Source organism: Ictalurus punctatus, chromosome 11 (genome assembly GCF_001660625.3).
Source record: "Ictalurus punctatus breed USDA103 chromosome 11, Coco_2.0, whole genome shotgun sequence".
NCBI lineage: Eukaryota > Metazoa > Chordata > Actinopteri > Siluriformes > Ictaluridae > Ictalurus > Ictalurus punctatus.
The window spans coordinates 4608616-4632804 of record NC_030426.2 but is presented as its reverse complement, the minus strand read 5'-3'; the positions used below and the strand labels follow the sequence as shown (position 1 = coordinate 4632804).

Sequence of the window (24189 nt, the reverse complement as noted above, 5' to 3'; positions counted from 1 at the left end):
AATCCAATAGAAATGTTGAGGAAGGACCTGAAGCAAGCAGTTCACGTGAGGAAACCCACTAACATCAAAGAGCTTTTCTGTTCTGAGGAACGGGCGAACATTCCTCCGAGCCGACGTCCAGGACTGATCGACACTCAGCGGAAACGTTTAGAAAACTAAAGATTCACATACTTTTGCCACTCACAGATATGTAATATTTTCTTCAATAAATAAACGTCCAAGTATAATATTTGTGTCTCATTTGTTTCATTGTGTTCTCTTTATCTACTTTTAGGACCGATGATGTTTTAGGTCACATTTACACAGAAATATAGAAAATTCCAAAGTGTTCCCAAACTTTCAACCTCTACTGTACAGACGAGTAATTTGGTCTCCTGAGATAAAATAATTCTAGTGCCCAGTCTTCAGGGAGCCTAAATGATCATTAGAAAAAAATAATTTATTGTATCAAATCAAAATGACTTCACATATCTGAAATGACATTTCCCAAGATTCTGTACCAAATCAACTACTTGCAGACTTTTTTTTTTTTTTTTTTAATCCAAATGCTTGCAAGCCAATTCACAAATTTATTATTTACTTCACAAAGTAGAAGTGGGATGTTACAAAAGCACTTCAGTGTTCAAAGTCGACTTGTATCACAACCACTGTAGTCCAATTCAAAGAATGTAGAAAAGTACTTTCATATAAAAAAGTGCCTGTCATATAAACAAAGACAACACACAATAAAGAACAATAGAAAGTTAGACAGGGTTCAGCTCACGGTTCAGCTCAGTGAAGTCTGTGTGTGATTTTGCAGTGTTAACGTTCATGGTGTAGCACTTTTTTAACCTTAGCGGTTCTACAAAACCATTCACAGACACACCAGTGGTAGCAGAGCTGCCATGCAAGGTGCTAACTTGCCATCGGGAACAACCTGGGGTTCAACGTCTTGCCCAAGGACACTTCGGTATGTGGAGTCACGTGTGCCTCGAATCGAACCCTACGATTACTGGCCAACCCGCTCGACCACCTGAGCCACAGCCGCCCAATCATATTCGATCTCTGGTGAGAAATTAAAATGACTTAATGTAGATAATTGCAGTCACTTTATTGACTCACAGAATACTGATTGCTACAATTACAATAGTTTTACAGGAGTTATAAACACACAACTCGCTTCTTTGTCATTAGAAAAAAAAAAAACACACGATACAAAGCAAGGAAAATAAAAATGTTTCAAAGCCAGAACAGTGTAGCTACAAAAAATTAAATACAAGTTATAGCAGAACTGTGAACTGACGGAGAAAAAAAAAAAAAAGTATTTATAAGCATTACAGGCACGATCATAACACAACACGGAGATTCACTAGGAATTGTGTTGGCTCACAGAAAAAGCCCCCGAAGTGAGCTGCTGGCATAAACTGTGTGCGTCATTTACTTAGTTCCTTCACTCTTATCATTCCAGCTCCTTAAAACGGGCAAACATAGCCTTCCGCACAGCCTGCTTATAGGTGGCGTTGTTCCAGACAACCGCTTCCTTCTTGTTCCGCTGTTAAGAAGGTGAGGGAGAGGAACACACAAAGTTACTAAGAAGCCCTAACAACTGTATGTATTTTATACACACACACACACACAAATTATATATATATATATATATATATGTGCATGTATGTATGCATGTAAGTATATATAAACAGGCTTGTGGTATTTTTCAGGGTGTGGCTCACCTCCGTGGTCTCCAGACCTAGCCCTGGTCTCTCATTGCCTTTGTGTGTGTCCCTTAAAGAACACAATGATTAGGTCAAACATTAGCTAGTCTATGCAATAGGTGTGTAACGCAACACTTGCTTTCTGCATTTGTTTAATGCTCCAAATATTCTTATCTGCATTCGTATTTAAACCAGAAATCGGGCATGTTTTTTTGAGGCATGGATTTCTTTTGTTGTTGTTTTTGGGTTATTTTTGTTTGCTTGCTTTCATTCACAAATAACAGAACTTCATTAAACACCTGAAACAGATGCTCTGTGGACTTTCCTGGCAAGCGTTCTATATTCGATTTACATAAGACTGGGGTAAGCAAGATATATAGCTTTCAAAACAACAAACAACAGTGACTACGTTTACAGCAGTTATCTAATTACTGACCTTATTCTGAATAAGACAGTACTGTGATTAAGGTGTTTACATGAGTCACTTATAGAAGATTCCTTTCATGTTTCTGTTTTACGTGTTATAGAACATAGATCGATTAACGGCACACGTCACTACGTTCCCACGGCACGCCGTCCCTCCAGAATTTCACGTATCAGCATACAGTTGGTCTTCGTTATGGGACCGTATACAGTTTTGGGTGTTTTTATTTTTAATTTTACGAAAGCTTCAAGTGCAGTTAATTATTTGTCATGCTATACATGCAAAAAGACGACTGCTTGAAGCCGTGGGCTGCGTCCCAAACTGTGTACTTACCTTCTACATAGTATCCGAGATACATGTATTTCACCTACTATATAGCAGGTAAGTACGCGGTTTGGGACGCAGCCGTGCTCTCGTTTGTCGTCACATGGTTGAGCGCTGCCACGTGTGTGTACGTGTCCTGTCGCAGAATGCGGTGAAAACTCCCACGTTAATAGTGTGATTAAGGTGTGTACATGCCTGTAACGCACGTCGATAATGCGACCAAAACAGGAATACTCCACACGTCTCAATTCCATTTGTGTTTACTTCGAGTGTGACTTTAATCGGATTAAGGTCATCAATAATTGCTGTTTACATGCGAGTTTCTTAATCAGAGTATCGTCTTAATCGGGTTCATATCGGATTATGGTTGTCCACGTAAACCTACTGAATGTCTTTCCCAAATCAGAGAACCGATGTTTATAGTTGAAATCAATAGCAATCAAATGATATTTTATCAGATTTACGTCTGTTCTTGGGTTTGTTACAGAACAGAAAGACCAGCAATGTTTGCTGGTTGAGCTATCAGCATCTACTATGAAGCTGGGATGCAATGCCGGCGCTAGTCTAAACGGGCTCCTTTAAGCTGTGGTTCATTATAACACCAGTACGATTTTTAAAAAATAATAATAATAATAATAATAATAGAGATTGATCATTTAAGACCGATGAAAAAAACACACACTCAATGTACAAGTTATGATTTAATTCAATTATCATGTTAGGACAGACCAGACAGGAATGTGCTGCCCTGGACATAGACGTGGTCTGCATGAGCTACATGCAGTGGTGGTTCTATAAATAAAACCATGTCTTTTGTTTGTGCAGAAATATGTTTTTATTTTGTATGGAGTTCAGTAAAGCAGTGCTTAGGTCGGGCTACTGGAGCAAACCACTAAACGTTAGGCTTAGCAAGTCCAATTTCCGTAGACATAGGCCAAGCAAACAAATGGAAAGTATAGACAGTGTACCTGATGTACAGTACAGTTTCTGTTTAAAGATATATTGCAAAGATTGGGAGAATCTTGTCAAGCTCTTTCAAAAGCCTGCTCGTGAAAAACAAAAACAGTGCGTCTCCGTTTGTGTCTGTATTCATTTATCTGTTCATGCCAAATAATTTATTTGTATTCAGTTACACCGCTACTACATAACCAAGTCAAGTGAGTGAGAGACTGGTGCATCATGTATTTGACTCGTTTGGAAAATGGCTCATTTTCATGATTGTTAAACGTGCTTAAGTGTACCTTGAACTGCTGGGCCATGTGTTCTGCTGTTTCCGTTTCTTTGCTTCAGGTGGACTGTGAGTCTCTTTCATATGCATCTAAAGCACAGGGTACAGACTCAGGTGACCAATTCAGCTGGCTAGATTATTACAAGCAAGTGCGTGATCATCATAACACTGTTCTTCATGTAAGGAAATGCTAACTGCTCATTTACCTGACTGGCTATTTATGAAAGTGTCCAGAGATGTACAAAAATATAACCAAGATACGGTACCATCTCAAAAACTGAGAGAAATGAAAACCTTACCTCTTTTTCTTGGTTTTCCAAAGCTTCTAGTTCCCTTTTCGACTTTTTGATCTTTAAGTGAATCTCCATATTTTGCTGACATAAAAAAAAAAATAAAGATCAAGAGTAGGTAAGTGGGAAAACATAAAAACAGTGCTCTTTCCTTTCATCCTACTAAATGCTGCACCTAGAACACCTGGTGGGTCGAGGAAGTTTGAGGACTGGAAGTACCTTGTGCAGGTCTGAGAGCTGTTGATGGCGGATCAGGGCGTCTTTACTGGGGAACTGTCTCCTGCACAGCAGGCAGGCCATTTTCTTCCAGTCTGTCAGTTTGTCTTCTTTCTCCTGGGGCTCTGGTTGGCTCTTGGCAGGTGGGACAGGTGCTTCAGGTTTCTCATGTTTTTCTTCTTCCTCTTCATCACTTCCTGCCGCATAGTCAGCAGCTAACAGGCCCAGAGAACCCATGGGCTTCTGCAAATTTAGAATATGTATAAACCGCTTCCAAATACAAACTGTTCATCAAGCATAATGACGGTAATTCTGCTGAAACATGTACTTTTTGCAATCAGTGTCAGAGCAGGGCTGTGTGTTAAAACTCACTTTGGATCCCTTCTCCTCTTTCCTTGGTGGAGCAAGAGGCTTTTTGAACAAGTCATCTCCTCCAGTGGTCTATGGAAGTGAGGGATAATGTGAAAATAAATTAATTACTATTTACCAAGGCACCACGAAAAGCACAAATACCAAATCTCAAAGAAGGAAAAAAATATCATTTTTTTTTAAACAGACAACTGCCTGACCTTTCTCTCAAATATGGCAAAGGCTGCATCGGCAGCTTTGGAAGTCTTCTTCTCCTCCGCTCCACTCCTGAGGATAGGAGACGGTGCCCGTACACTGTCCTTCTGCCGATTCTGGATCTTGGCCCAGCGCTCCATGTCTTTCATGATCTGTAGACATTAAGCATTAAAACACAGTTCAAAATACATCTGAGGTGACATATGCAGTTAGACTAACCCTGAAGTATAGCAAAATATATTTAAAAACAAATAAAAAAAAAAAAAAGTGTAGTAGCAGTTCAATAAACATTTGCATGGTGAACAAGTAGCACAAGCACACCTTAAATGCTGCCAGGCTCCTGGGTTTGTCTTCTTTCTCCTTCTCTTTCTTTTCAGAGCGCGGCGTACCCTCCTCATCCTCCCTTCGCTCTGGTGCTCCTTCTGACGGTGTGTTTAGTTCCTCAGTTGCCGCAGTCTCAGCCACAGCCTCCACAGGAGCATTCGGTTTCTGGGCGTCTGTACCGGAGCCTTCGCCGTCCATTGGTATATAGATCTTTGAAGTACTGTCCCAGTACAAGTACTGCTGTGTCTGAGCATTGTAGAAATACTACACACACACACACACAATACAGAACGCAGTGCAACATTAACACACTATATATGAATACTGCAAACCCAAAAACTAAACATGAATCCAAATATAATAGATATTTAAATATACAGCTCTAATATAACAGTTTAACTCCGAGGCCAAATTAACACAAGCTCCACATAATGCCAGAATCTAATTATCCGACGTGATCTGAGAGAAAACATTTCTAGACATACCCTGGAGTTGGGGTCATAGTACAAGGTGGTCAGGGGGTCATAGTAGAATCCAGATGTAGCGTCAAACAGGAAGGCAGACAAATCTGGAGTGTCTGAACCTGAGGAAATGATGAACGCCTTAAGATACAAAAACTTTGTCATATGCACAAGCTCCTTGTACACTGAAATTCTTAGTTCGTCCTCAAAAGATGTTACCATGGAAAAATGAAGGACCAATAAAAATAAAAAAAAAGACGACCAGTGTTGTGCAATATACTGTATAGCATTGGAACGAGAAAACAGCAAATATACAAACTAACATACCTCAATAAAGGTGGTGGTAAGAAAAAAAAAAAAAAAATACACTTGTCATGTTTACATGAGGTGATGTGCAATGTAAGGTACTGTGCAGTTTAATCTCCAATGATTCAAACTAGACGCTGCAATATTTAAAATGTGTTTGATGGCTGAAAAAGTGGTCCAGGAACTGCTTTTCAAAAACAGTTATTCATACATGCGTTTCTGCATGTTTACAAATCAATACATTCGAATTCAATATTTATATATACACAGAGCTTTTCACAATGGACAGTGTCACGTGGGAGCTTTACAGAAATCCGGATATAAATATAAATGAGCAAGCCAGAGGCGAGGAACCAGACTCAAAAGGGAACCCATCCTCATCTGGGTAACAGCGGATCATAAATCATTGCACTTCTACTACTGTATGCGGTGCATCCGGAAAGTATTCACTGTGCTTCAGTTTTCCCACATTTTGTTATGTTACAGCCTTATTCCAAAACGGATTAAATTCATTATTCTCCTCAAAATTCTACAAACAATACCCCATGATGACAATGTGAAAAAGGTTGTTTGAAATCTTTGCAAATTTATTAAAAATAAAAAACAAAAAAAGCACATGTACATAAGTATTCACAGCCTTTGCCATGACACTCAAAACTGAGCTCAGGTGCATCCTGTTTCCACTGATCATCCTTGAGATGTTTCTACAACTTGATTGGAGTCCACCTGTGGTCAATTCAGTTGATTGGACATGATTTGGAAAGACACACACCTGTCTATATAAGGTCCCACAGTTAACAATGCATGTCAGAGCACAAACCAAGCCATGACGTCCAAGGAACTGTCTGTAGACCTCTGAGACAGGATTGTATGGAGGCACAGACCTGGGGAAGGGTACAGAAACATTTCTGCAGCATTGAAGGTCCCAATGAGCACAGTGGCCTCCATCATCCGTAAATGGAAGAAGGTTGGAACAAGCAGGACTCTTCCTAGAGCTGGCCGCCCGGCCAAACTGAGCGATCGGGGAAGAAGGAAGCCACTCCTCAGTAAAAGGCACATGACAGCCCATCTGGAGTTTGCCAAAAGGCACCTGAAGGACTCTCAGACCAAAGATTGAACAAGGCTTGAACTCTTTGTCCTGAATGGCAAGCGTCATGTCTGGAGGAAACCAGGCACCAGCCATCACCTGGCCAATACCATCCTGACAGTGAAGCATGGTGGTGGCAGCATCATGCTGTGGGGATGTTTTTCAGCGGCAGGAACTGGGAGACTAGTCAGGATCGAAGAAAAGATGAATGCAGCAATGTACAAAGACATCCTTGATGAAAACCTGCTCCAGAGCGCTCTGGACCTCAGACTGGGGTTCATCTTCCAACAGGACAACGACCCTAAGCACACAGCTAAGATAACGAAGGAGTGGCTACAGGACAACTCTGTGAATGTCCTTGAGTGGCCCAGCCAGAGCCCAGACTTGAACCCGATTGAACATCTCTGGAGAGATCTGAAAATGTCTGTGCACCGACGCTCCCCATCCAACCTGATGGAGCTTGAGAGGTCCTGCAAAGAAGAATGGGAGAAACTGCCCAAAAATATGTGTGCCAAGCTTGTAGCATCATACTCAAAAAGACTTGAGGCTGTAATTGGTGCCAAAGGTGCTTCAACAAAGTATTGAGCAAAGGCTGTGAATACTTATGTACATGTGCTTTTTTGTTTTTTATTTTTTAATAAATTTGCAAAGATTTCAAAATACTTCTTTCATGTTGTCATTATGGGGTATTGTTTGTAGAATTTTGAGAAAAATAATGAATTTAATCCATTTTGGAATAAAGCTGTAACATAACAAGATGTGGGAAGAGTGAAGCGCTGTGAATACTTTCCGGATGCACTGTACTAGTGTCAGATGGTGCTAATTGTGTTAATGGGTACTTGAGTATGAGCAAATAAGTATCAATTGTTCAATGATGGAGATTAAACACAATAACTGTAAGGCTGTATGTGAGGACAATATTTCCTTGGAAATTCGTCTTTGTCTATTCTACCATTATTGCCGGTGCTTGTGCACATATTTTTAAGCTCCAGTGACATCTTACCATAGCTAAGATCCTCAGAGTCACCAGCAGAGCCAGCGTGAGCCGTGTCAGTTGAAGATGCAGTCTGGGGCTGTGTAGTCTCAACAGAAGCCTGTGCATACATTGCACCCTGAACAATGCCAGAAAACAAGTTACTATCAAACCCCTTTGCATATGATATGAATATAATCGCATGTGGAGGTGTGTCAGGAACTCACTTGGTTTAAGCTTGAACCTTGTAATGAAACAGAAGCCAGGGAGGAATCTGTATGCATGGGATCAGCAGGCGCAACCATACCTAGATACATAAAAAAGTGACTCTATACTATGTAACTTATTCTCAATACAATCAAGAAATAACAGTCATTTTAAAATTGGTACCTTGTGTGGTAGTTGAGATGGTTGTGTGATTTTGATGGAAGTACGGTTGTTGCTGCTGTAGAAGTAAATTGACGTGCATTTATGTTATATTCCACATGAAACAGGATTTTAAAAAAAAATGGTCAGGGGCATACGACACAAAGAACTAAATTAGCAACCTCTATAACGTCAGGTGGGTAACCCAGAAGAGACGTGTTTGACTTATCACCGTCCCTCCGGTAGCTGGGGGTTAAAAAAAAAACAAAACAAAAAACAACCAGTCAACAGAGGGAAGAAAATATGCAAAACCATACAATCAGCACAAACAGAACTGTATTTACTTAAAATTTCCGGTTATGTTTCACAGTGGAACTCACTTCTGATTCTTTAGAGGTTTTGCTACCTCTGCGTATACTCGAACTCCATCAATCATAATTGGCCGAGGTTTGGTGAGCAGGTCTACCAACCGTGTCACATGCTGAAAGATCGCAAAAAGGCAGCTTATTAACGTCACGACTAGGGTTGTCACGATGCCATAAACATATCTTACATTATAACTATACCACGTGATATTGTGTTCATTCATAATTAAAATCAAATGATCAAACGATATAAATGAAAAGCAGATTTTCCTCTCAATACTGTATTAACGAGAATGAATAACTCGAGTATGAAATAGTGACTGAGACGCCGTGCATTAAGAGACTAAATGTTAACCGGCAGTCACTTCCGAGCCCTTTCCAAGCTGCTGCTCCGCTCTGCTGAAATCCTGATTTTATAAGCACACCGTCCTCTGACGAAATCACCTCACGCACATAAGTTAAAAACGACGGCCGTGCTGCGATTTCGCCTGTATTACATGTGAAACGATCACTCCGAGAACGTTACAAGTGAATGAATGTGGAAAAAAGTCGCAAATAGGAGTCTGAGAAGTGGACCTGAGCGGTCTCTGTTAAACAAGTGATGCATAGCGGGAAGAGGGGGAGGGGCTATTTTGAGTCAAATTGTATTCGTGTTCGATCAAAAATAAAAACTGTAAAGTTATTTAGCAATTTTGTATTTATTGATTTTTTTTTTTTTTTATCATTCAAGCACTTTTTAAGCACCACTAGATATAAAATGTCCATTTTCAAGGTTTTCCAGTACTTAAATTTCACAAAGCCAAATTCAAGCACCTCGTATGAAACCTGATTTTAGTATTCACACACAGCGGTTAGCATAACATTAGCTCGCTTGGTTCCAAACAGGAAATCTTTAAAGATTTAGGTAAGGAATTTTTGTTAAATGAAGTCGCACTGACCGTTGTGTATTCTGCAAAAGCAGTGAGGTGTGTCGTTTTAGTGAAAATAGTATTAACTGCTGCACATACAACATTACTTACAGTTTTCACAAAAAAAAAAAAAAAAAAAACACAGTGGCATCGGCTGAATTTCGAAGCTTTTGTATGGCGATACTACCGTAGTACCGGTATACCGTGCAACCCTAGTCATGACAAAGATCTACTCACAAACTGAAATCATCAAACATCTTCATAACTCTACCTCATGAGAGTCCATATCGACAAAGCAAAAGCATTTGGATCCAGGCGTCTTCCCTTTAACAAGGCGGACGTTGCGTTCATCAAGATAAGCAAAGGCATCCAGTGATCTCAAGATCGTCTCCACTGAAGTGGTGGGCAGTATGTTCTTAATGATCATTGCTAAAAGTGTAAAGGACGTGAAAAGGAAATATTACCACATTGTTCAAAGACGAGCTTAACACAGCATAAGCACGGTATTTGTTGAGGAGCATGATGACCATCTCGGACGGTTGTAAACAGAAACTTATCCATTCGTTCATTTTATCCCTAAAGTGTGCAGATATAATTGATTGTATAAACAATACCCTGCAATTATTCTGTGTAGGTAGCTTAGTACCTTATTTCAAAATCTTGTCACGACATTTAAATACATGCTTTTTTCCACCATTTAAATACATGCTTTCATATTGTATTTTACAGGGATGTAGCCACTGATCTAAGCACACAACAATCCAAATATCCACTAAATGAACAGCAGTATCTACATGCATATGTTAACAAACTTGTTGACAAGTTTGAAAACAATTTGTCTGTGGACAAATCAGTCCGATAAGGACAATAAAGACTACGGCTGCAGTCTTTCTCTCTACAAGAATTCTTATACAAATATGAATGCCTATTTCCCTTAGTCTTTATTAATGCACTAACTAACCAATTGGCTTGGCGTATGTTGTTATGTTAGATACCATTTTTAGTCTAGTCAATCAATTAGGTAACTGGTAAACATGGGACTGGGCAAGCACATTGGCGCTTACGCTAGCCCGGTGGGCTAGTTAATGATTTTATCATTTGCCCACCTGTGCCTGAAGGCAGCTACAATGAACTCGTAAACATACTTCCTTTCCCCCACCATATAGGCTCGCTGGGTTTATTTGCAAGACCATAGGAATGTTACAAAAATAAAAACAATTGTAATTCATAAACTTTCAAAACATCATAAGACTTTGAACTGATCAGAATATAGAAATCATACCATTAAACTCGGTTACGTTCCTAACATACACAAAGAAGCATGAAGCAAAGCCTGCACTCACTTCGGCTTTCCTTGAAAACTGGGTCGCTGAATTGCTGGCCGGAGCGAGGTCCTCTCTGGTGAGCCCATTCCTCAGCCCGCTTCTCCATCTCCTGCTGCTGTAGCTGCTTGTCGACCTGCTGCTGCCAGGCCTCGGGTGTCAAGGTGGAACTCCTCTCCCACCCAGCCTGAGACGGGGGATCATTCAGGGCCTTGGCACAGTCTTCCTCCTTCACTTTTGGGGGGTTGGGTAAGACTGGACATGGCAGCAGCCCATCCTGGTTAGACGGTGCGGCTTTATGGGGTTGGTCCTCATGCCGCTAGCAAAAGAAAACAAAACGTGCTATTCAACTTCCAGTTGCAATTTGAATTTACTACAGACACACGAGGCCATGTTTCTACGAGCTGAATGTACAATAAAGGGAAAGGGTACCGGTTCTTTTGCATTTCTGTCAGGTTGAATGTACTTCAGTAAGGCAGTCTTGCTACCAACTTTAACAGATCCCTGGAAAAGAGAAAAACAATAAGTGATTTGATTATTTGACCGATTTTCCCCCTACAAATGCATCTGGACAAGGTTTCTTCCAGAAGGCATCAGGCCAGACTCTTTAGAAGCAATTGGGAAGGACGTATGTGATGGAGACACGAGTATAACAGGTGCTCAGCTCCTATAAAAATCCAACCCTCCTCCATTTTAATATCAAGGCACTCCCAAACGAAACGAAATCTGTGCCTAACATATGCAAAAGGGCCTAATGCAAGAGTTTGAGAGTCTGCACAGTGATGAACACTGATGACCAATCTCTGAGAAGAAAAAGTATTCTTCTGAGACTATTAACTACCTAATCTTTTAAGAACTTAACTTTCAGTCCTTAGGGAAAATAGGTGTTACTAAATTAGGTTAACTGACATCGGTCTAAAGTAGGTAGAATGTAATGCTAATTAAATACAGGTTAGTAACCCAGTGTGGCACAATAATAAAAAATAAAAAATAAAAAACATTTAATATTCATATTAATAATTACCTTTTAAATGGTTCCCAAAAAAAGATCAAAATGAACAACCAGGAACACTCCACCCATTTTCTTTGTGTAAATGGTATAGAAGGAGATATAGAGTATAGAACATTTCATTGTGAACTTGAGGACAGTGGAGGTTCCACTGTTAATATCTGTGTTAATGGGTTGAGACATCAAATCCCTGCTTCACCAAAAAGGCCATTGCTGAGCCCTTGATCAAGACACGTAATGGTGACCCGTGATCTGACCCCAACTTACCTCCAAAGTTGAGATGCGTAAAAATGTCATATTACTGTATACTTATTTATGACAAAGTAGACTCAGGTTTCCCCACTCACTTTTAAGATGTTCTAGGTTACACCTCCGTTCGCCATCTTTTTTACTATCTACATTTGTGTACTGATTAACTACGTACATCTTTGTGCACAGCTGCAGGGCCGACAGATCGAGCCAGAGCTCGATGTACTGTCTGTGTGGCGTTTCGCGTGTGTTCTCCGTCGCGTTCCCACCTCCCAAAACGTTGTTTATTATTTCATTTAAAAAGCTTGCTGGTGGACTGACTATGCTCAACTGCCCCTAGGTGTGAATGCGTGTGCACGCGCGCATGGTGCCCTCTGACAGACTGGCATTCCATCCCAGATGTATTCCCACCTCACACCCAGCGTTCCCATGATAGGCTCCAGATCTATCGCAACCCTGACCAGGTTAAAGTCGTTACTGAAGATGAATGAATGAATGGTTTCACGTTAACTGCTTTCTTAACTCACATTTCCCACAGCCTTTGGTATCCAATGAACCTTTTATAAACCCCTTTACACATCTGCAAGCTGTCCAGAAATCTTTTCGCACAAAAGGTGTCCCATGTGGACGCATTTACTCAATACATCCAATTTGCATGTTAAGCTACAATGAGGCAGGTAATGAGCGGTACAACATACCTGGTACAAGGTTCCAGGGTATTTAAGAAACATGCCTCTAAATCAATTAAGAAGGAACGCTTCAACAAATAGTCTCATCTGATTTTGAAGCTATGCTTAAAAACAATACATACACAAAATCCAGGCAGAACAAATGGTGGAAGCATCTTGCCAGTGAGGCTCTGTTTAGGAAACACTAATGTACAACGTATTCCCAACAATGTATGCCCATCCACCAACTACACAATTTGCCCAATAAGGCAGCTTAAACAAAGATGCTGGAATGGAAATCTAAAGAGGGATCCTACAGGATACAGTCAGTACTACAACACCTTTAACTTTCCTTTCAATCACCACATTCAACCTTTCGATTTCGCTCCAGCATCAAACAATGGGCGTGCAGGTGTGGTAATTTCAGTAATACGATTACAAGAATGCCATTCATTTTAATGGTTTGCAAGACAAATGTCTGCACAAGTGTCAGTCTAGTAAAGAACAAAATAAAAGTCTGTGAACGATTTTTTTTTTCTTTCGAAATGAAATGATCTAAAGGGATGAGGGAAAGTATGTTCTTGATCTGCCCAGCAAAAATTCATCAGTGAAAGCATAAATGACAGCAGCATACAGAAACAAACCTCTGAACCAACAACTGAATTTTCATCATTGTATCCCACCGAATTCCCACTCGGACATCCTCCAAGATTAACAACGCGTAAAAGGTCGACATCCCAAACAAGTCAAGAAATTTCAAAACGACCCAAGCCTGGAAATGTTCGGATGGTCAAATTTTCAACCCAATGAATATCCAAGTGAAGTCTTCGGACTGAAATTCAAACGCGATGCCAAACATGACAAGCGAGGTGGGACAGAACTCCGTGTGATGAAAGCAAGGGGTGAGAATTCTTAATCGAAAAGAAGAAAAACAGCCCGTTGCAAGTGATGACGGGAAACGCCAAGAAGGAATCGCTACTGAAGGCGAAGGGAGTATGGAACGACTTGCAGGTCGCGTAAAGTGGCGTAATTGTACTGGAAACCACCACGGAGCTGATTTTTGTGATGATACAAGTGATGATACATATTCGAAGTCAGTAAGAAGCTGTGAGGATGTGTGAGGAATGACTGATGCTACAGCACCATACAGAAGCAGAGGATCACTGAAAGCATGAACCTGCTGGCCACAACCCACCAGATGATAAAGTCATCAAATGACAAAGTGACCGAACACAGTTTTAAAAGGAGATGAAGAAACTGTAGACGTTAAACCACACAAGTCCATTTTTCGGGTAACGTTTTGGTAACTTCGACAAATGGATAACGTCAACAAATGCTTAAAAATATTCAATCTGAAGCTACAAAGTTTTGTATTCTAACCAAAAATGAGGTTTATATGGTTTAAAAACGCTCTTGACAAAAAGAATTACATGATTAAGATGGGAAAAAGTCACAAAAGATCATGCGTGTGGTCCTATTTCTTCTGTGCAATATATCGCCATTAAAAAATTCTATAAGAGTAAAAAAGATTCAGTCCTCGTTTCGTGTCACGCAGGCCGATTGAAGGAAAACCTTTATCCGTTTAACGGATATATAAATGGGCTGCTTTCTTTTAGACTGCTAATGCTTTCATATGTGTGTTAACTTATGGAGAGGATGAAGGCGCTTTGAGTATTCCCATGTGCCCCTCCCATGTGCTGACCACCCATCCCACCCTTGGCCCTGCCCCAGCCCAAGCCTTCTTTGACTGAAGACACAGCTGCTGTAGAGGGACAAGAATGGGCCACCTGGTTGGACTCCATGAAGTGGACAGCATCCTCGATGTTTAAAAACTCCACATAGGCCGTATCGGAGCTGTAACCTGGGGACAGCATTTGAAATACAAATGGGTCTGTGTTAGTTAATTCCAGTAAATAGATGAAACATAAAAAAATCACGGTGAATATAACAGCGACCTATTCTCTTACAATCCTTACATATAGTCAGTCGTCTTAGTGGTGACCATCAGAATTGCACAAGGGCTCCCCCCCCCCTTTCAGTAATTGAAAAGCAGTCATACAAAGAATTGTTTTGGTTAATTCAGCTTGCGACAGTGAAAATGTGAGTTCATTGTGCTGCGTCTGTTGTTGCTTGAAACAGCGTAATGCATGGGTGATAAGTTGAGCTACAACCGGCAGGAATTCCCACCTAAATATAGCTCACGTGTCGGATTACAAATTTGCATGATCGTGTAAACAATTAAGCTGTTCAGAACTGAACATATATTACCCTATGTGTGAGGTCTGCTGTTGAAAAAAACACAAAACTGGCCAAACCGTCATCGCGGAGTGTAAAACACGGTTCATTTGTGTAGGGGATTCCTCCGAGTTTCAAACTTACTAATCACCGACATTTTGGGCATTCTTAAGCCAGACAAGATCCAGTATGGAAAGGTTTTCTTGTTAAAGACCCTTAAGAACATTTGACTCATAAAGAGGCAATCAAAAAAAAAATAAATTCGATACTTCGGATATTGTAACGTTCAGTCTACAACTTGTTAAGAGCCCCAATTTAAACAACTGTCAAGCAAAAACATAGAACCATTTCATTGGATATATTAAGATTTTTGAAAAAAATAAATAAATAAATAAAAATTATTATTGGCCTAATTTAATGTTCAACAGCTCAGAGGTGAACCAAAAAGAGGCCACGTGTGACAACCTCATAGCGTACTAACCAGTAGGGGTGTCGTGTGTGTGTGTGTGTGTGTGTGTGTATGTATGTGAGCACCAGTTCCCAACAGTGTATTGGAAGATCTGCTAAACCCACAAACCTTTTTAAGATGGAAGTTGCTAAGAAAGAACTGCACAAGCTCCAGCACAAGATGAAAAAGGACGAGGGACAGGAAACCAATTGTTTTAACAAGAAAAATGGTAGTATATTCGAAACGCTAGGGTGTCTACGGCGTGGTAAATGGTTACAAGAAAACCGTAAATGAGCGCAAGGTTCGAGGAGCGAAAAGCGAAGTGTTGCGAATGTTATAGGAGATTTAAATCGAGAAATCTCACCTGGAACAACATCTCTTATTTTCATGCCTTGCATCGGCACGCCGTCCCGAACTGCAAATGCGTCCAGTATCTACGAAAGGAAATTTTTGTAGTCAGAACCCATGGTACTGTCATCCAACATGACCAAAATTGAAATTAAAAATAAATAAATGAATAAAACCAAGGAAAACAAAGTGTCCACAAACTACCTGCTGCATTGTAGCAGTTTTGGGAATTCCAGAGATGGCAATGGTATTTGAGATCTTATCCTGAACATTGGCATTCCTGTAATCCTGATCCTGTGCAAAATTTACAAGTTGAATCTAAACATTGGACATACTGTCACAGAGGCCTACAAGAATGCAGCAAATGCTGGCAAACACTCTGCAAACCAAACCTGATGAAAAAGTCAGAGCATCACTTCCGAGGTCGTGAAAACAGTCAGGAGAATCGTAAACATAAATATTCTGAACGTTTAAAGTTTTAAATGTCACTAGAATAAATGCAATTTTCAACACAATGGAGACAAAATAAAGACACTGACCTGAGAGCCAGAGGCATTTGGTCTTTCAGGTGGAGCTGATTTGGGCGCTTTTATGTCCTTTTCAGGCACGTGAAGATCCTCAAGGATATAGTCATATTTTTGCACAGAACTGGTCCTGTAATCAATGTCTCTGTAGTCCTGGTCTCGTCTTCCCTCTCTGTTACTCTGCAGATCTCTTGGCCCTGGCATAATATTCCCTTTCTTTTGAGCTTCATCAAGTGGCATATCTTTTCCCTTGAATTTTCCTTGATCAACTGAGAAATGACTCTCTTTGACTGACAGGCTCTTTTCTGGAAAGAACGGATGTCTTCCCCCTGCTGGTATGGTGCTGTCAGGCTTTTCATCTCTTGACCATTGTTGACCTTCTTTGTCTGTGCTTGGGATATTTAGACTGGGATTCAGTGGTAAGAGTGGTAGTTTCTGAGTGACTGAGTGAGATGGATCTCTGCCTGGGACATCAGTTTGTATACTGTCCCAGCTTTGGACTTTAGAACCCTCTCTTTCCGATCGAGAGAACTCTAAAGTGCCACGATCCTTAGCTGGAATCTCCACCTGTGGCTGCTCTCTATCTTTGAACTGTGACGGTTCTCCTAACTCACCTTCCTTGCCAAGCCCAGGTGGAAATCGCTTCTTCACCTCCCTGGGTAAAGTTGAACTTCTATTCATTCGTCTGCACCACTCCTCCGAGAGGGATTTGTCTTCTGCTCTAAACGCAGACCTGTTCTCAGATTGTTCAGGAAATTCTCTGTCCCTCAGCGTTGGTTCACCTACTTTAAGCATGTCTTTCTCTGGACCTTGTCGATCTAGAGGCAAATCAGGTCTTCCCCTGAGATTCATACCATCATTACCACGAAACATCTGAGGAGAGCGATCCCTAAAATCACCTGATGGTCCCATTCGATTCCTAAAATCCATATCAGACTCAAACCTTCCTCTGGGAGTCAAGGGAGGGGCGCAACCTCGCCTATCAATGTCCCCTGACCTTTCCCGGGGAGGCATATCCATACTAAATCCATCAATGTCATTCATGCCCATCTGTGGCCGCTCTCTTTCTCTTATATGGTCATTTCTGTCCATAGACTCCATCGCAAGCCTTCTCCTAATATCCATGGGTGACATGTTGAGCCCAGGCATGTCCATTCGAAATCTGTCCCTCTCCCTCATGTCCATGAATTGATTTTCAGGCCCCCTCATGTCCCTACCTTGCATGTCCCTGCCACCCATATCTATAGGAGGCCGACCCTGCCCTATGAAACCAGGTGCTTTTTGCTCCATCTCGAAACGTCTTCGAAAATCTAGTTCATTTTCGGGCATGAAGAAGTCTCGAGGAGAGTCTCTTCCTCTGTCAAGACCCCCCATGTTTCGTCCCACCATGTCTGGCGGGTAGTCGAATCTCCTCATGTCCATGGGTGGTCGGTCCTGAGCTCCGATATTCATTCCTTCTCGTCCTCTAAAGCCAGGCATTGGTCCATTTCTCCCTTCAAACATCTCCCCACGGGGGTTCGCACTGCAATGATACCATGTGCTTTACCAGTGTCTATCAAACGGTGCAATAAATGCACAAATAAAATAGACTTGGTGCATAATGAAAAACCTAATGTGTGCAGAGCAAGACAGATTCCGTTAAACTGTAATATCACAATATCACATGCAATTATAAGCTGGGCATTCTGCTGGCACCGTGCTAAATTTTATACATAAGGGCTTAAGACTAGAAGATGCAGTGATGATTTGGAACAGCTTCTGAATACAGTGGAAAAGGAAGAGAGAGAAAAAAAAAAAGTGGTTTGACGCAGCAACTTCCAAAGGAATGATGATGCATCTAAAACAGTCATTTTATTTCCATCCCTAGTGAGAATAAGCTTTTTGATTGATCTTACCAAAAGGGCATTCCCCCTCGTGGTCCAGATCTTGAACCATTCCACATGATGGCTCGACCTCTTCTTCACAAAAAGCTGCTCACCTGCAAACATGCTTCCATTATTACTCGAGTCCGTGATTTATGATGAATATATTGGTTATATAATACACTTCTGGTTGTCTAACTGAGGCACAACAGAGTACATATAAACTGAAATCGCACTAAGGTTCACATGCAGAACAACTCTATGAAGAACTAATAATCGGGCATTTCGGAAAGCGGTGGTTCTCCTTGTACGTGTTCACGCACACTCCGAGAGCTTGAAGAGACGTTTTAGTGTGCGTTTTTGTAGATCCATACAAACTCCCAAACACAGTGGATCAATGATCTGGACATCCTTCGACATGACATTCTTTTTCATATCTGGTGTGTGTGTGGTTTTGAGTGTGTGTTCGTTTTGAGCAATTTCAACAATCCAAGCCATTCAAAGTCCATGTACACTTTACAGATGAATGTGTAGAAGACCTGCAGATCTACAAGAATGTGACAATGCCATCATTCAAAGTGACGTGTACTGCTCAGTAAAGATTGATACAGCGAACTGCACCGCATCCAACCGCAAGACCCTGCAGCAAATGGTTAACGCAGCTGCAAAGATAATCAGGTCTCTCTACCCACATTCGACGACCACTGCATCCGCAAAGTCACCAGTATTGCGGACGACCCCTCTCGCTGACTCTCCACCCTCCTGTCATCTGGCAGACTGTACAGGAGCATCCACGCCACCACCAGTGGACTCCTCAACAGTTTCAGTCAGATTACTCAACACCCTGCTGCCTCCCAACGCTCACCTGGGCTAGTCAAACACCTAACCCCGTATAACCAAGTACAACTGCACACCTGCACTTTACAATGCTGCATCAGACATGTTATATAATGGAACTCATTTGTGCTGCTATATTACACAAGAGTTAACAGCCTGTGTAATGTTCTGTGTATTCAATGTCCTGCACTCATCTCACACCGTTGTCTATTTCCACTTCATGTAGTCTTGCATACTGTCCTGTGTTGCACCACAATCCTGAAAAACAGCCATTTCGTTCCAATGTACACAAGCTATATAGAGGAATGACGATAAAAACCCGGCTGATTTGTGCATGGGGAAGCGTTAGGATTGTTAACGCCATGAGCTGGAGAAAACTTTTTTTCATTTTGACTGTTTAAGCGCTAAGCATAAGAGTTCACTTCTCCCAAAACTTCAAATGTGAAGAAATGTATTAAAGCGCACTTATTATGGTTTTGAAACGTGCCTAATTTTGTTTTAAAGGTCTCATACAATAGATTTACATGCATCCAAGGTCAAAAAAACACTTTCATGTGCTCATAATTTAAATTGCAGCATTACCTTTCCCCCCAGAGTCACAAACGACTCGCTCAATGATCCGTTCTAAAGGATTCATTCTAAACTCCTCCTTTCAGAGAGTATACTCTGCTCTGATTGGTCAGATGTCCCAGTCTGTTGTTTTTGGTCTATCAGCGTGTTTCGAAAAGGAAACGCCCACTACCATAACGACTTTCAGTTCCGTCTGTCAGCGAGCGGCCGATGAAGACCAGAGGCGGGGCTTTATGTCACAAACCTATGTAGGTTAGTACAGGAAGTAAGTCTGGAAACACTAACGACTCGTTTCAGCTGTTCAGAATCGCTTCCTTCTTTTGGGAGTCAATAACTCTTTATAACGTTTCTCGTGCGCTTTGATTTTTGAAACTTTGCAGATGTTCTTACATTCACAAACAGCTCGATAACACACTACATGAAAGGTCATATTTGAACCATAATAGGTTCACTTTAAAACAGAACAGAGAGCACAAGAGAGTATTATATTGGATAGTAAAGAAATGCTGAGATTGAATTAACACTGCCCTAGCTGTGCAAAAATAAATGTAGGTTTGTAGGTAAATTTGATATATCCCAACCAATCATTACATCCATTGTAATATCCACTGTGAAAGGTGGAAAACGCCTATATAGTGTATAATCACCGACCCTAGTCTACGCTTTTGAAGAGTTCACGTCCAACTAGGGCCAGGCGAGAAAACGGTATCGGTACTTATTGACGGTACACCTTTATCGGTAACGATAGAAAAAATATTCAGTATAACGCTCGATACAATGTAAACAGACGTGAAGTTTTGTTGCATGAACAACCCTCAAACGTGCGCTGTCGTTACATCACAAACAGCCTATCATATGCCGTGATAAATGAGTGTACAAACAGCCAATAACAAGTTGCGTATCTGTGGGGTACTGGCATAAAGTTGGCTTGACGTTGGACGTTCGATATTCGGACATAAGCGGAAATTAAGGGACCGTCTCTAAAGTTACATACGACATTGTTAAACGCGTTTCTAACTTCAGTAGCATTTGAAGGGAATGACTTACAGTCAGATAACCAACTGGAAAGTGTTCATGACACACACACACACACACACACACACACACACACACACACACTCTTACTGCCACTACCAAAACACCAAGCATTATTCCTGTGGAAGTATTCTAAGTTTTGAGGTCCGGTTTAGAAAATGCATTTAGGTATTGACCCAAACTTTTTTTTTTAATTCAAAGATAGGGAAAATGTTGAGAAAGATGAGGAAATTGATGAGGTGAGTGAAGGGCACCATAAACTCAATGAAACAAAGGAAAGAAGAGATGAAGACTATCAGGGACAGGGAAGATGACGGGAACAGCACTGGTGATAAAGATGAAGATGAGAATGCTAATAATGATGACGCATGTTCAGGGCACAATAAGCAGAATGGGACAGAAGAAAGGAGGGACGAGGATTATTCTCGTGACAGGGAAGATGAGCCTGGAGACAGGAACACTGCAGATGAGGATGAAGATGAAAGTTCAGGGCACAATAAACAGAATGGAAGAGAGGAAAGGGAGGACCAGGATTATTCTTATGACAGGGAAGATGAGGGCTTAAAAGGTTGACTGGAAGTACTGCCTATGTAAATCGTTTTGAATTCCTTTGCCTCCCGTCCACAATATAAACATGTACATAAATAAATTAAAAGAAAACAAATAAAAATGTCTGAAATATTAAAACATTCATGTATCATCAGTTCTTTTAATTACTTCATTAATAGGACATCTATTTTTTTGAAGAAAACCATTCGATCCAGTACGGGTCATTTCGACCCCCTTTATGCATTCATGAAGGGTTTTTTTTTTGGTTCATGCATTGTAGGGTTAAATATCAAACATCTAAAAAGGTGTGCGTCATACCTGACACCCAGTCGAACACTTTAGAGTTGGTTGTGTGACTGTACATCATTCCCTTCAAATGCTATTGAGCTTTAAATGATGGTATATTTTGTGTACGAGCCCAAGCAGTAATAAAATACATGGTAATATTTACATATGATTTAATAGCTTATTTGAATTTATATCGAACATCTAAGAGGTGTGCGTTATACCTGACACGTAGATGAACACTTTCCAGGTAGTTATCTGACTGTAAGTCATTCCCTTCAAATGCTATTGAAGTTAGAAACGTGTTTAACAATGTCGTATGTAACTTTAGAGACGGTCCCTTAATTTCCGCTTATGCGCGAATATCGAACGTCAAGCTGCGAGAGATTTGTAGTGCGCATGCGCAGTGCTCCGCACAAGTACAGTACTGTTTTTGTTTGTTTGGTTTTTTTTTAAGATTATATCGTGATATATATATATATATATAAGCTGTATCGCCCAGCCCAACTTCCAACCCTGATTAAACACATCAGTCCAGTTCAGTTGTTGGATTTGGGCTGCTGATCTCTGGTGTAAGAAACACTGTTCTCCTATTTTCACCCTTGAAACTTTACTTCCCTAGTTTTAACACAGCAATAGCTTCCCACAATAATCCCCTCAATGTGCAGTTTGTATGACTAGCGATACCGGCTATCTGTTTATATAACTGACACCCATGACACACTGGCTCACATCACATCCCCAATGCTAACTGGCTAACACTCTGCTGTCGTGGTTATGCATCAAAACACTTGCGTACCTCGCTAGCTAACGAAACCATCTAACATTACATTACAAACATTCGTTCATGTAAACATTCAAGCTTTACTTCTAAAACAAAAGCTTCTGCTGGTTAATACTCGGAGAGCTTGTTTACGTCACGAGCGTTAGCCTAGCAGCTAAACATCTCCTATGGAAACCAGCAAAGTGCTCAAAACTGAATTCAGTCTAACATAGCAAACACACCGAGCTATATATTTAGGTACTGAGCTCATTAATAAGACGTTCAATGAACAGATAGATGGATAGGACATCTGTGTTAGCTAACAAGAATTACCCAGCTAGCAAGCTAGCTAGCTACATTTACTCTATAACCTGGCGAGAGTTATTGGAACAGCTAGACGATTGGTCTCTAACCCGATGCCATAGAACAAGCACAAATCTTATATTACACTTTTACTGATCGGAAAACGTTCATTTAGGTTAAAAAAAAAGTTCAAAGAAGACAAATCAGTAATGAGACTGTTCACCTTTGCTGCGCTGTTATGGAGACCGGAAACGAGCGAACAAGAACAACACCTCACTTCCGGGAGAGGGACTCGTCACTCATGTTCTGCACACATAGTCCAGCAACCAGTTTATTCGGTGTATACTAATCTTGTAGTTACACTTATTAGCTATTTTACCAAGTAAACCTATTATATAGATGCACTTGTAGGTATTCAATTACTGATTATATGCTTTCTGTTGCTAGGCTCAATGTGTCACCCCCCTCTTTACGTTCAGACATTATTGAGAATGTTCAACACCACAGGCAACATACATATGTCACACACTATTTACATGTCATTTTCTGTTTAAATATACATATGCGTTATATCTACAATATCCTACCCATCCATACATTTTCTATACCGCTTATCCTCTTCAGGGTCACGGGGGAACCTGAAGCCTTTCCCAGGGAGCATGGGGCACGAGGCGGGGTACACCCTGGACAGGGTGCCAATCCATCGCAGGGTACAATCACACATACATTCACACACCCATTCATACACTACGGACACTTTGGACACGCCAATCAGCCTACCATGCATGTCTTTGGACTGGGGGAGGAAACCGGAGTACCCGGAGGAAACCCCCGCAGCACGGGGAGAACATGCAAATGCCACACACACAGGGCCACGGTGGGAATCGAACCCCCGACCCTGGCGGTGTGAACCATTACACCCAAATATGAAAAATATATTCATAATATGTAAAATACATATCTTTTATACAAACAACTTTTTAAACTTTAATAATGCACAAGGATATTTGTTTTTTGTTCTTCTATCTATCGTATTTTGTCTTTTTAATTCTCTTATTATTTGTTTGATAAGTCTCAGCGGGGATATGGCATAGATTGATAATAATTTTACACCTCTTCACCCAATCCATCAGTGAGACCACCATGGATCACCACGGTATTGGACGATTATTAGCACAGTAATGACGAGTAGTGTGTGTGTGTGTGTGTGTGTGTGTGTGTGTGTGTGTGTCATGGGCTCCCCGTAACCCTGTGTAGGATAAGTGGTACAGAAAATGGACAGATGGATGTAAATATCTGGTCAGTGGTTGTATTGTGATTGATTTCCATTCATTTTTTAAATGATGTCACTCCCAGTCTCTCATAACATATACACTTTTACACTGCTGTAGGATAAGAGCATAGCTATCTGGTCACGCTCTGTCAAGCTGTATGTGTACTTCTGCTGCCTGCTGTGATGCCTGTGCATGGTCTTGACACCTGCCTGATTTATCCTGATGCTCTACTTCTGCTTGGAGCTTCTACATTTGTAACTCACTCTTTGCTGCTGTGGTTACTTTCATGTGGATGCCCTAAAGATTAAAACAATTGATGTCAACCACACCTTACCTGTTATTCATGTAAAATAAATAAATAAAATAAAAAATAAGACATTT

General features: G+C 40.9%; 1 protein-coding gene across 2 annotated transcripts; it reads right to left on the bottom strand.

Moving 5' to 3' along the window:
• Positions 1-420: 420 nt before the first annotated feature.
• Positions 421-22842, bottom strand: LOC108271945 (RNA-binding protein 5). 2 transcript variants are annotated; one of them, XM_017479936.3, is made up of 24 exons: positions 22758-22842; positions 18226-18308; positions 16346-17852; positions 16011-16100; positions 15823-15892; positions 14563-14636; positions 11282-11353; positions 10871-11168; positions 9799-9956; positions 8635-8735; positions 8437-8500; positions 8279-8333; positions 8116-8195; positions 7919-8027; positions 5547-5644; positions 5059-5325; positions 4743-4889; positions 4546-4614; positions 4177-4416; positions 3967-4041; positions 3681-3757; positions 1710-1761; positions 1421-1531; positions 421-1044 (listed from the first exon to the last, which is right to left on the bottom strand). In XM_017479936.3, the coding sequence occupies exons 2-23, from the start codon at positions 18270-18272 to the stop codon at positions 1439-1441; spliced, it is 3843 nt and encodes a 1280-aa protein (XP_017335425.1). In that variant the 5' UTR covers positions 18273-18308; positions 22758-22842; the 3' UTR covers positions 421-1044; positions 1421-1438. The 2 variants fall into 2 exon arrangements, with proteins under 2 accessions (XP_017335425.1, XP_017335424.1); XM_017479935.3 differs by lacking the exon at positions 421-1044 and having other exon boundaries at positions 1072-1531.
• Positions 22843-24189: the final 1347 nt, after the last annotated feature.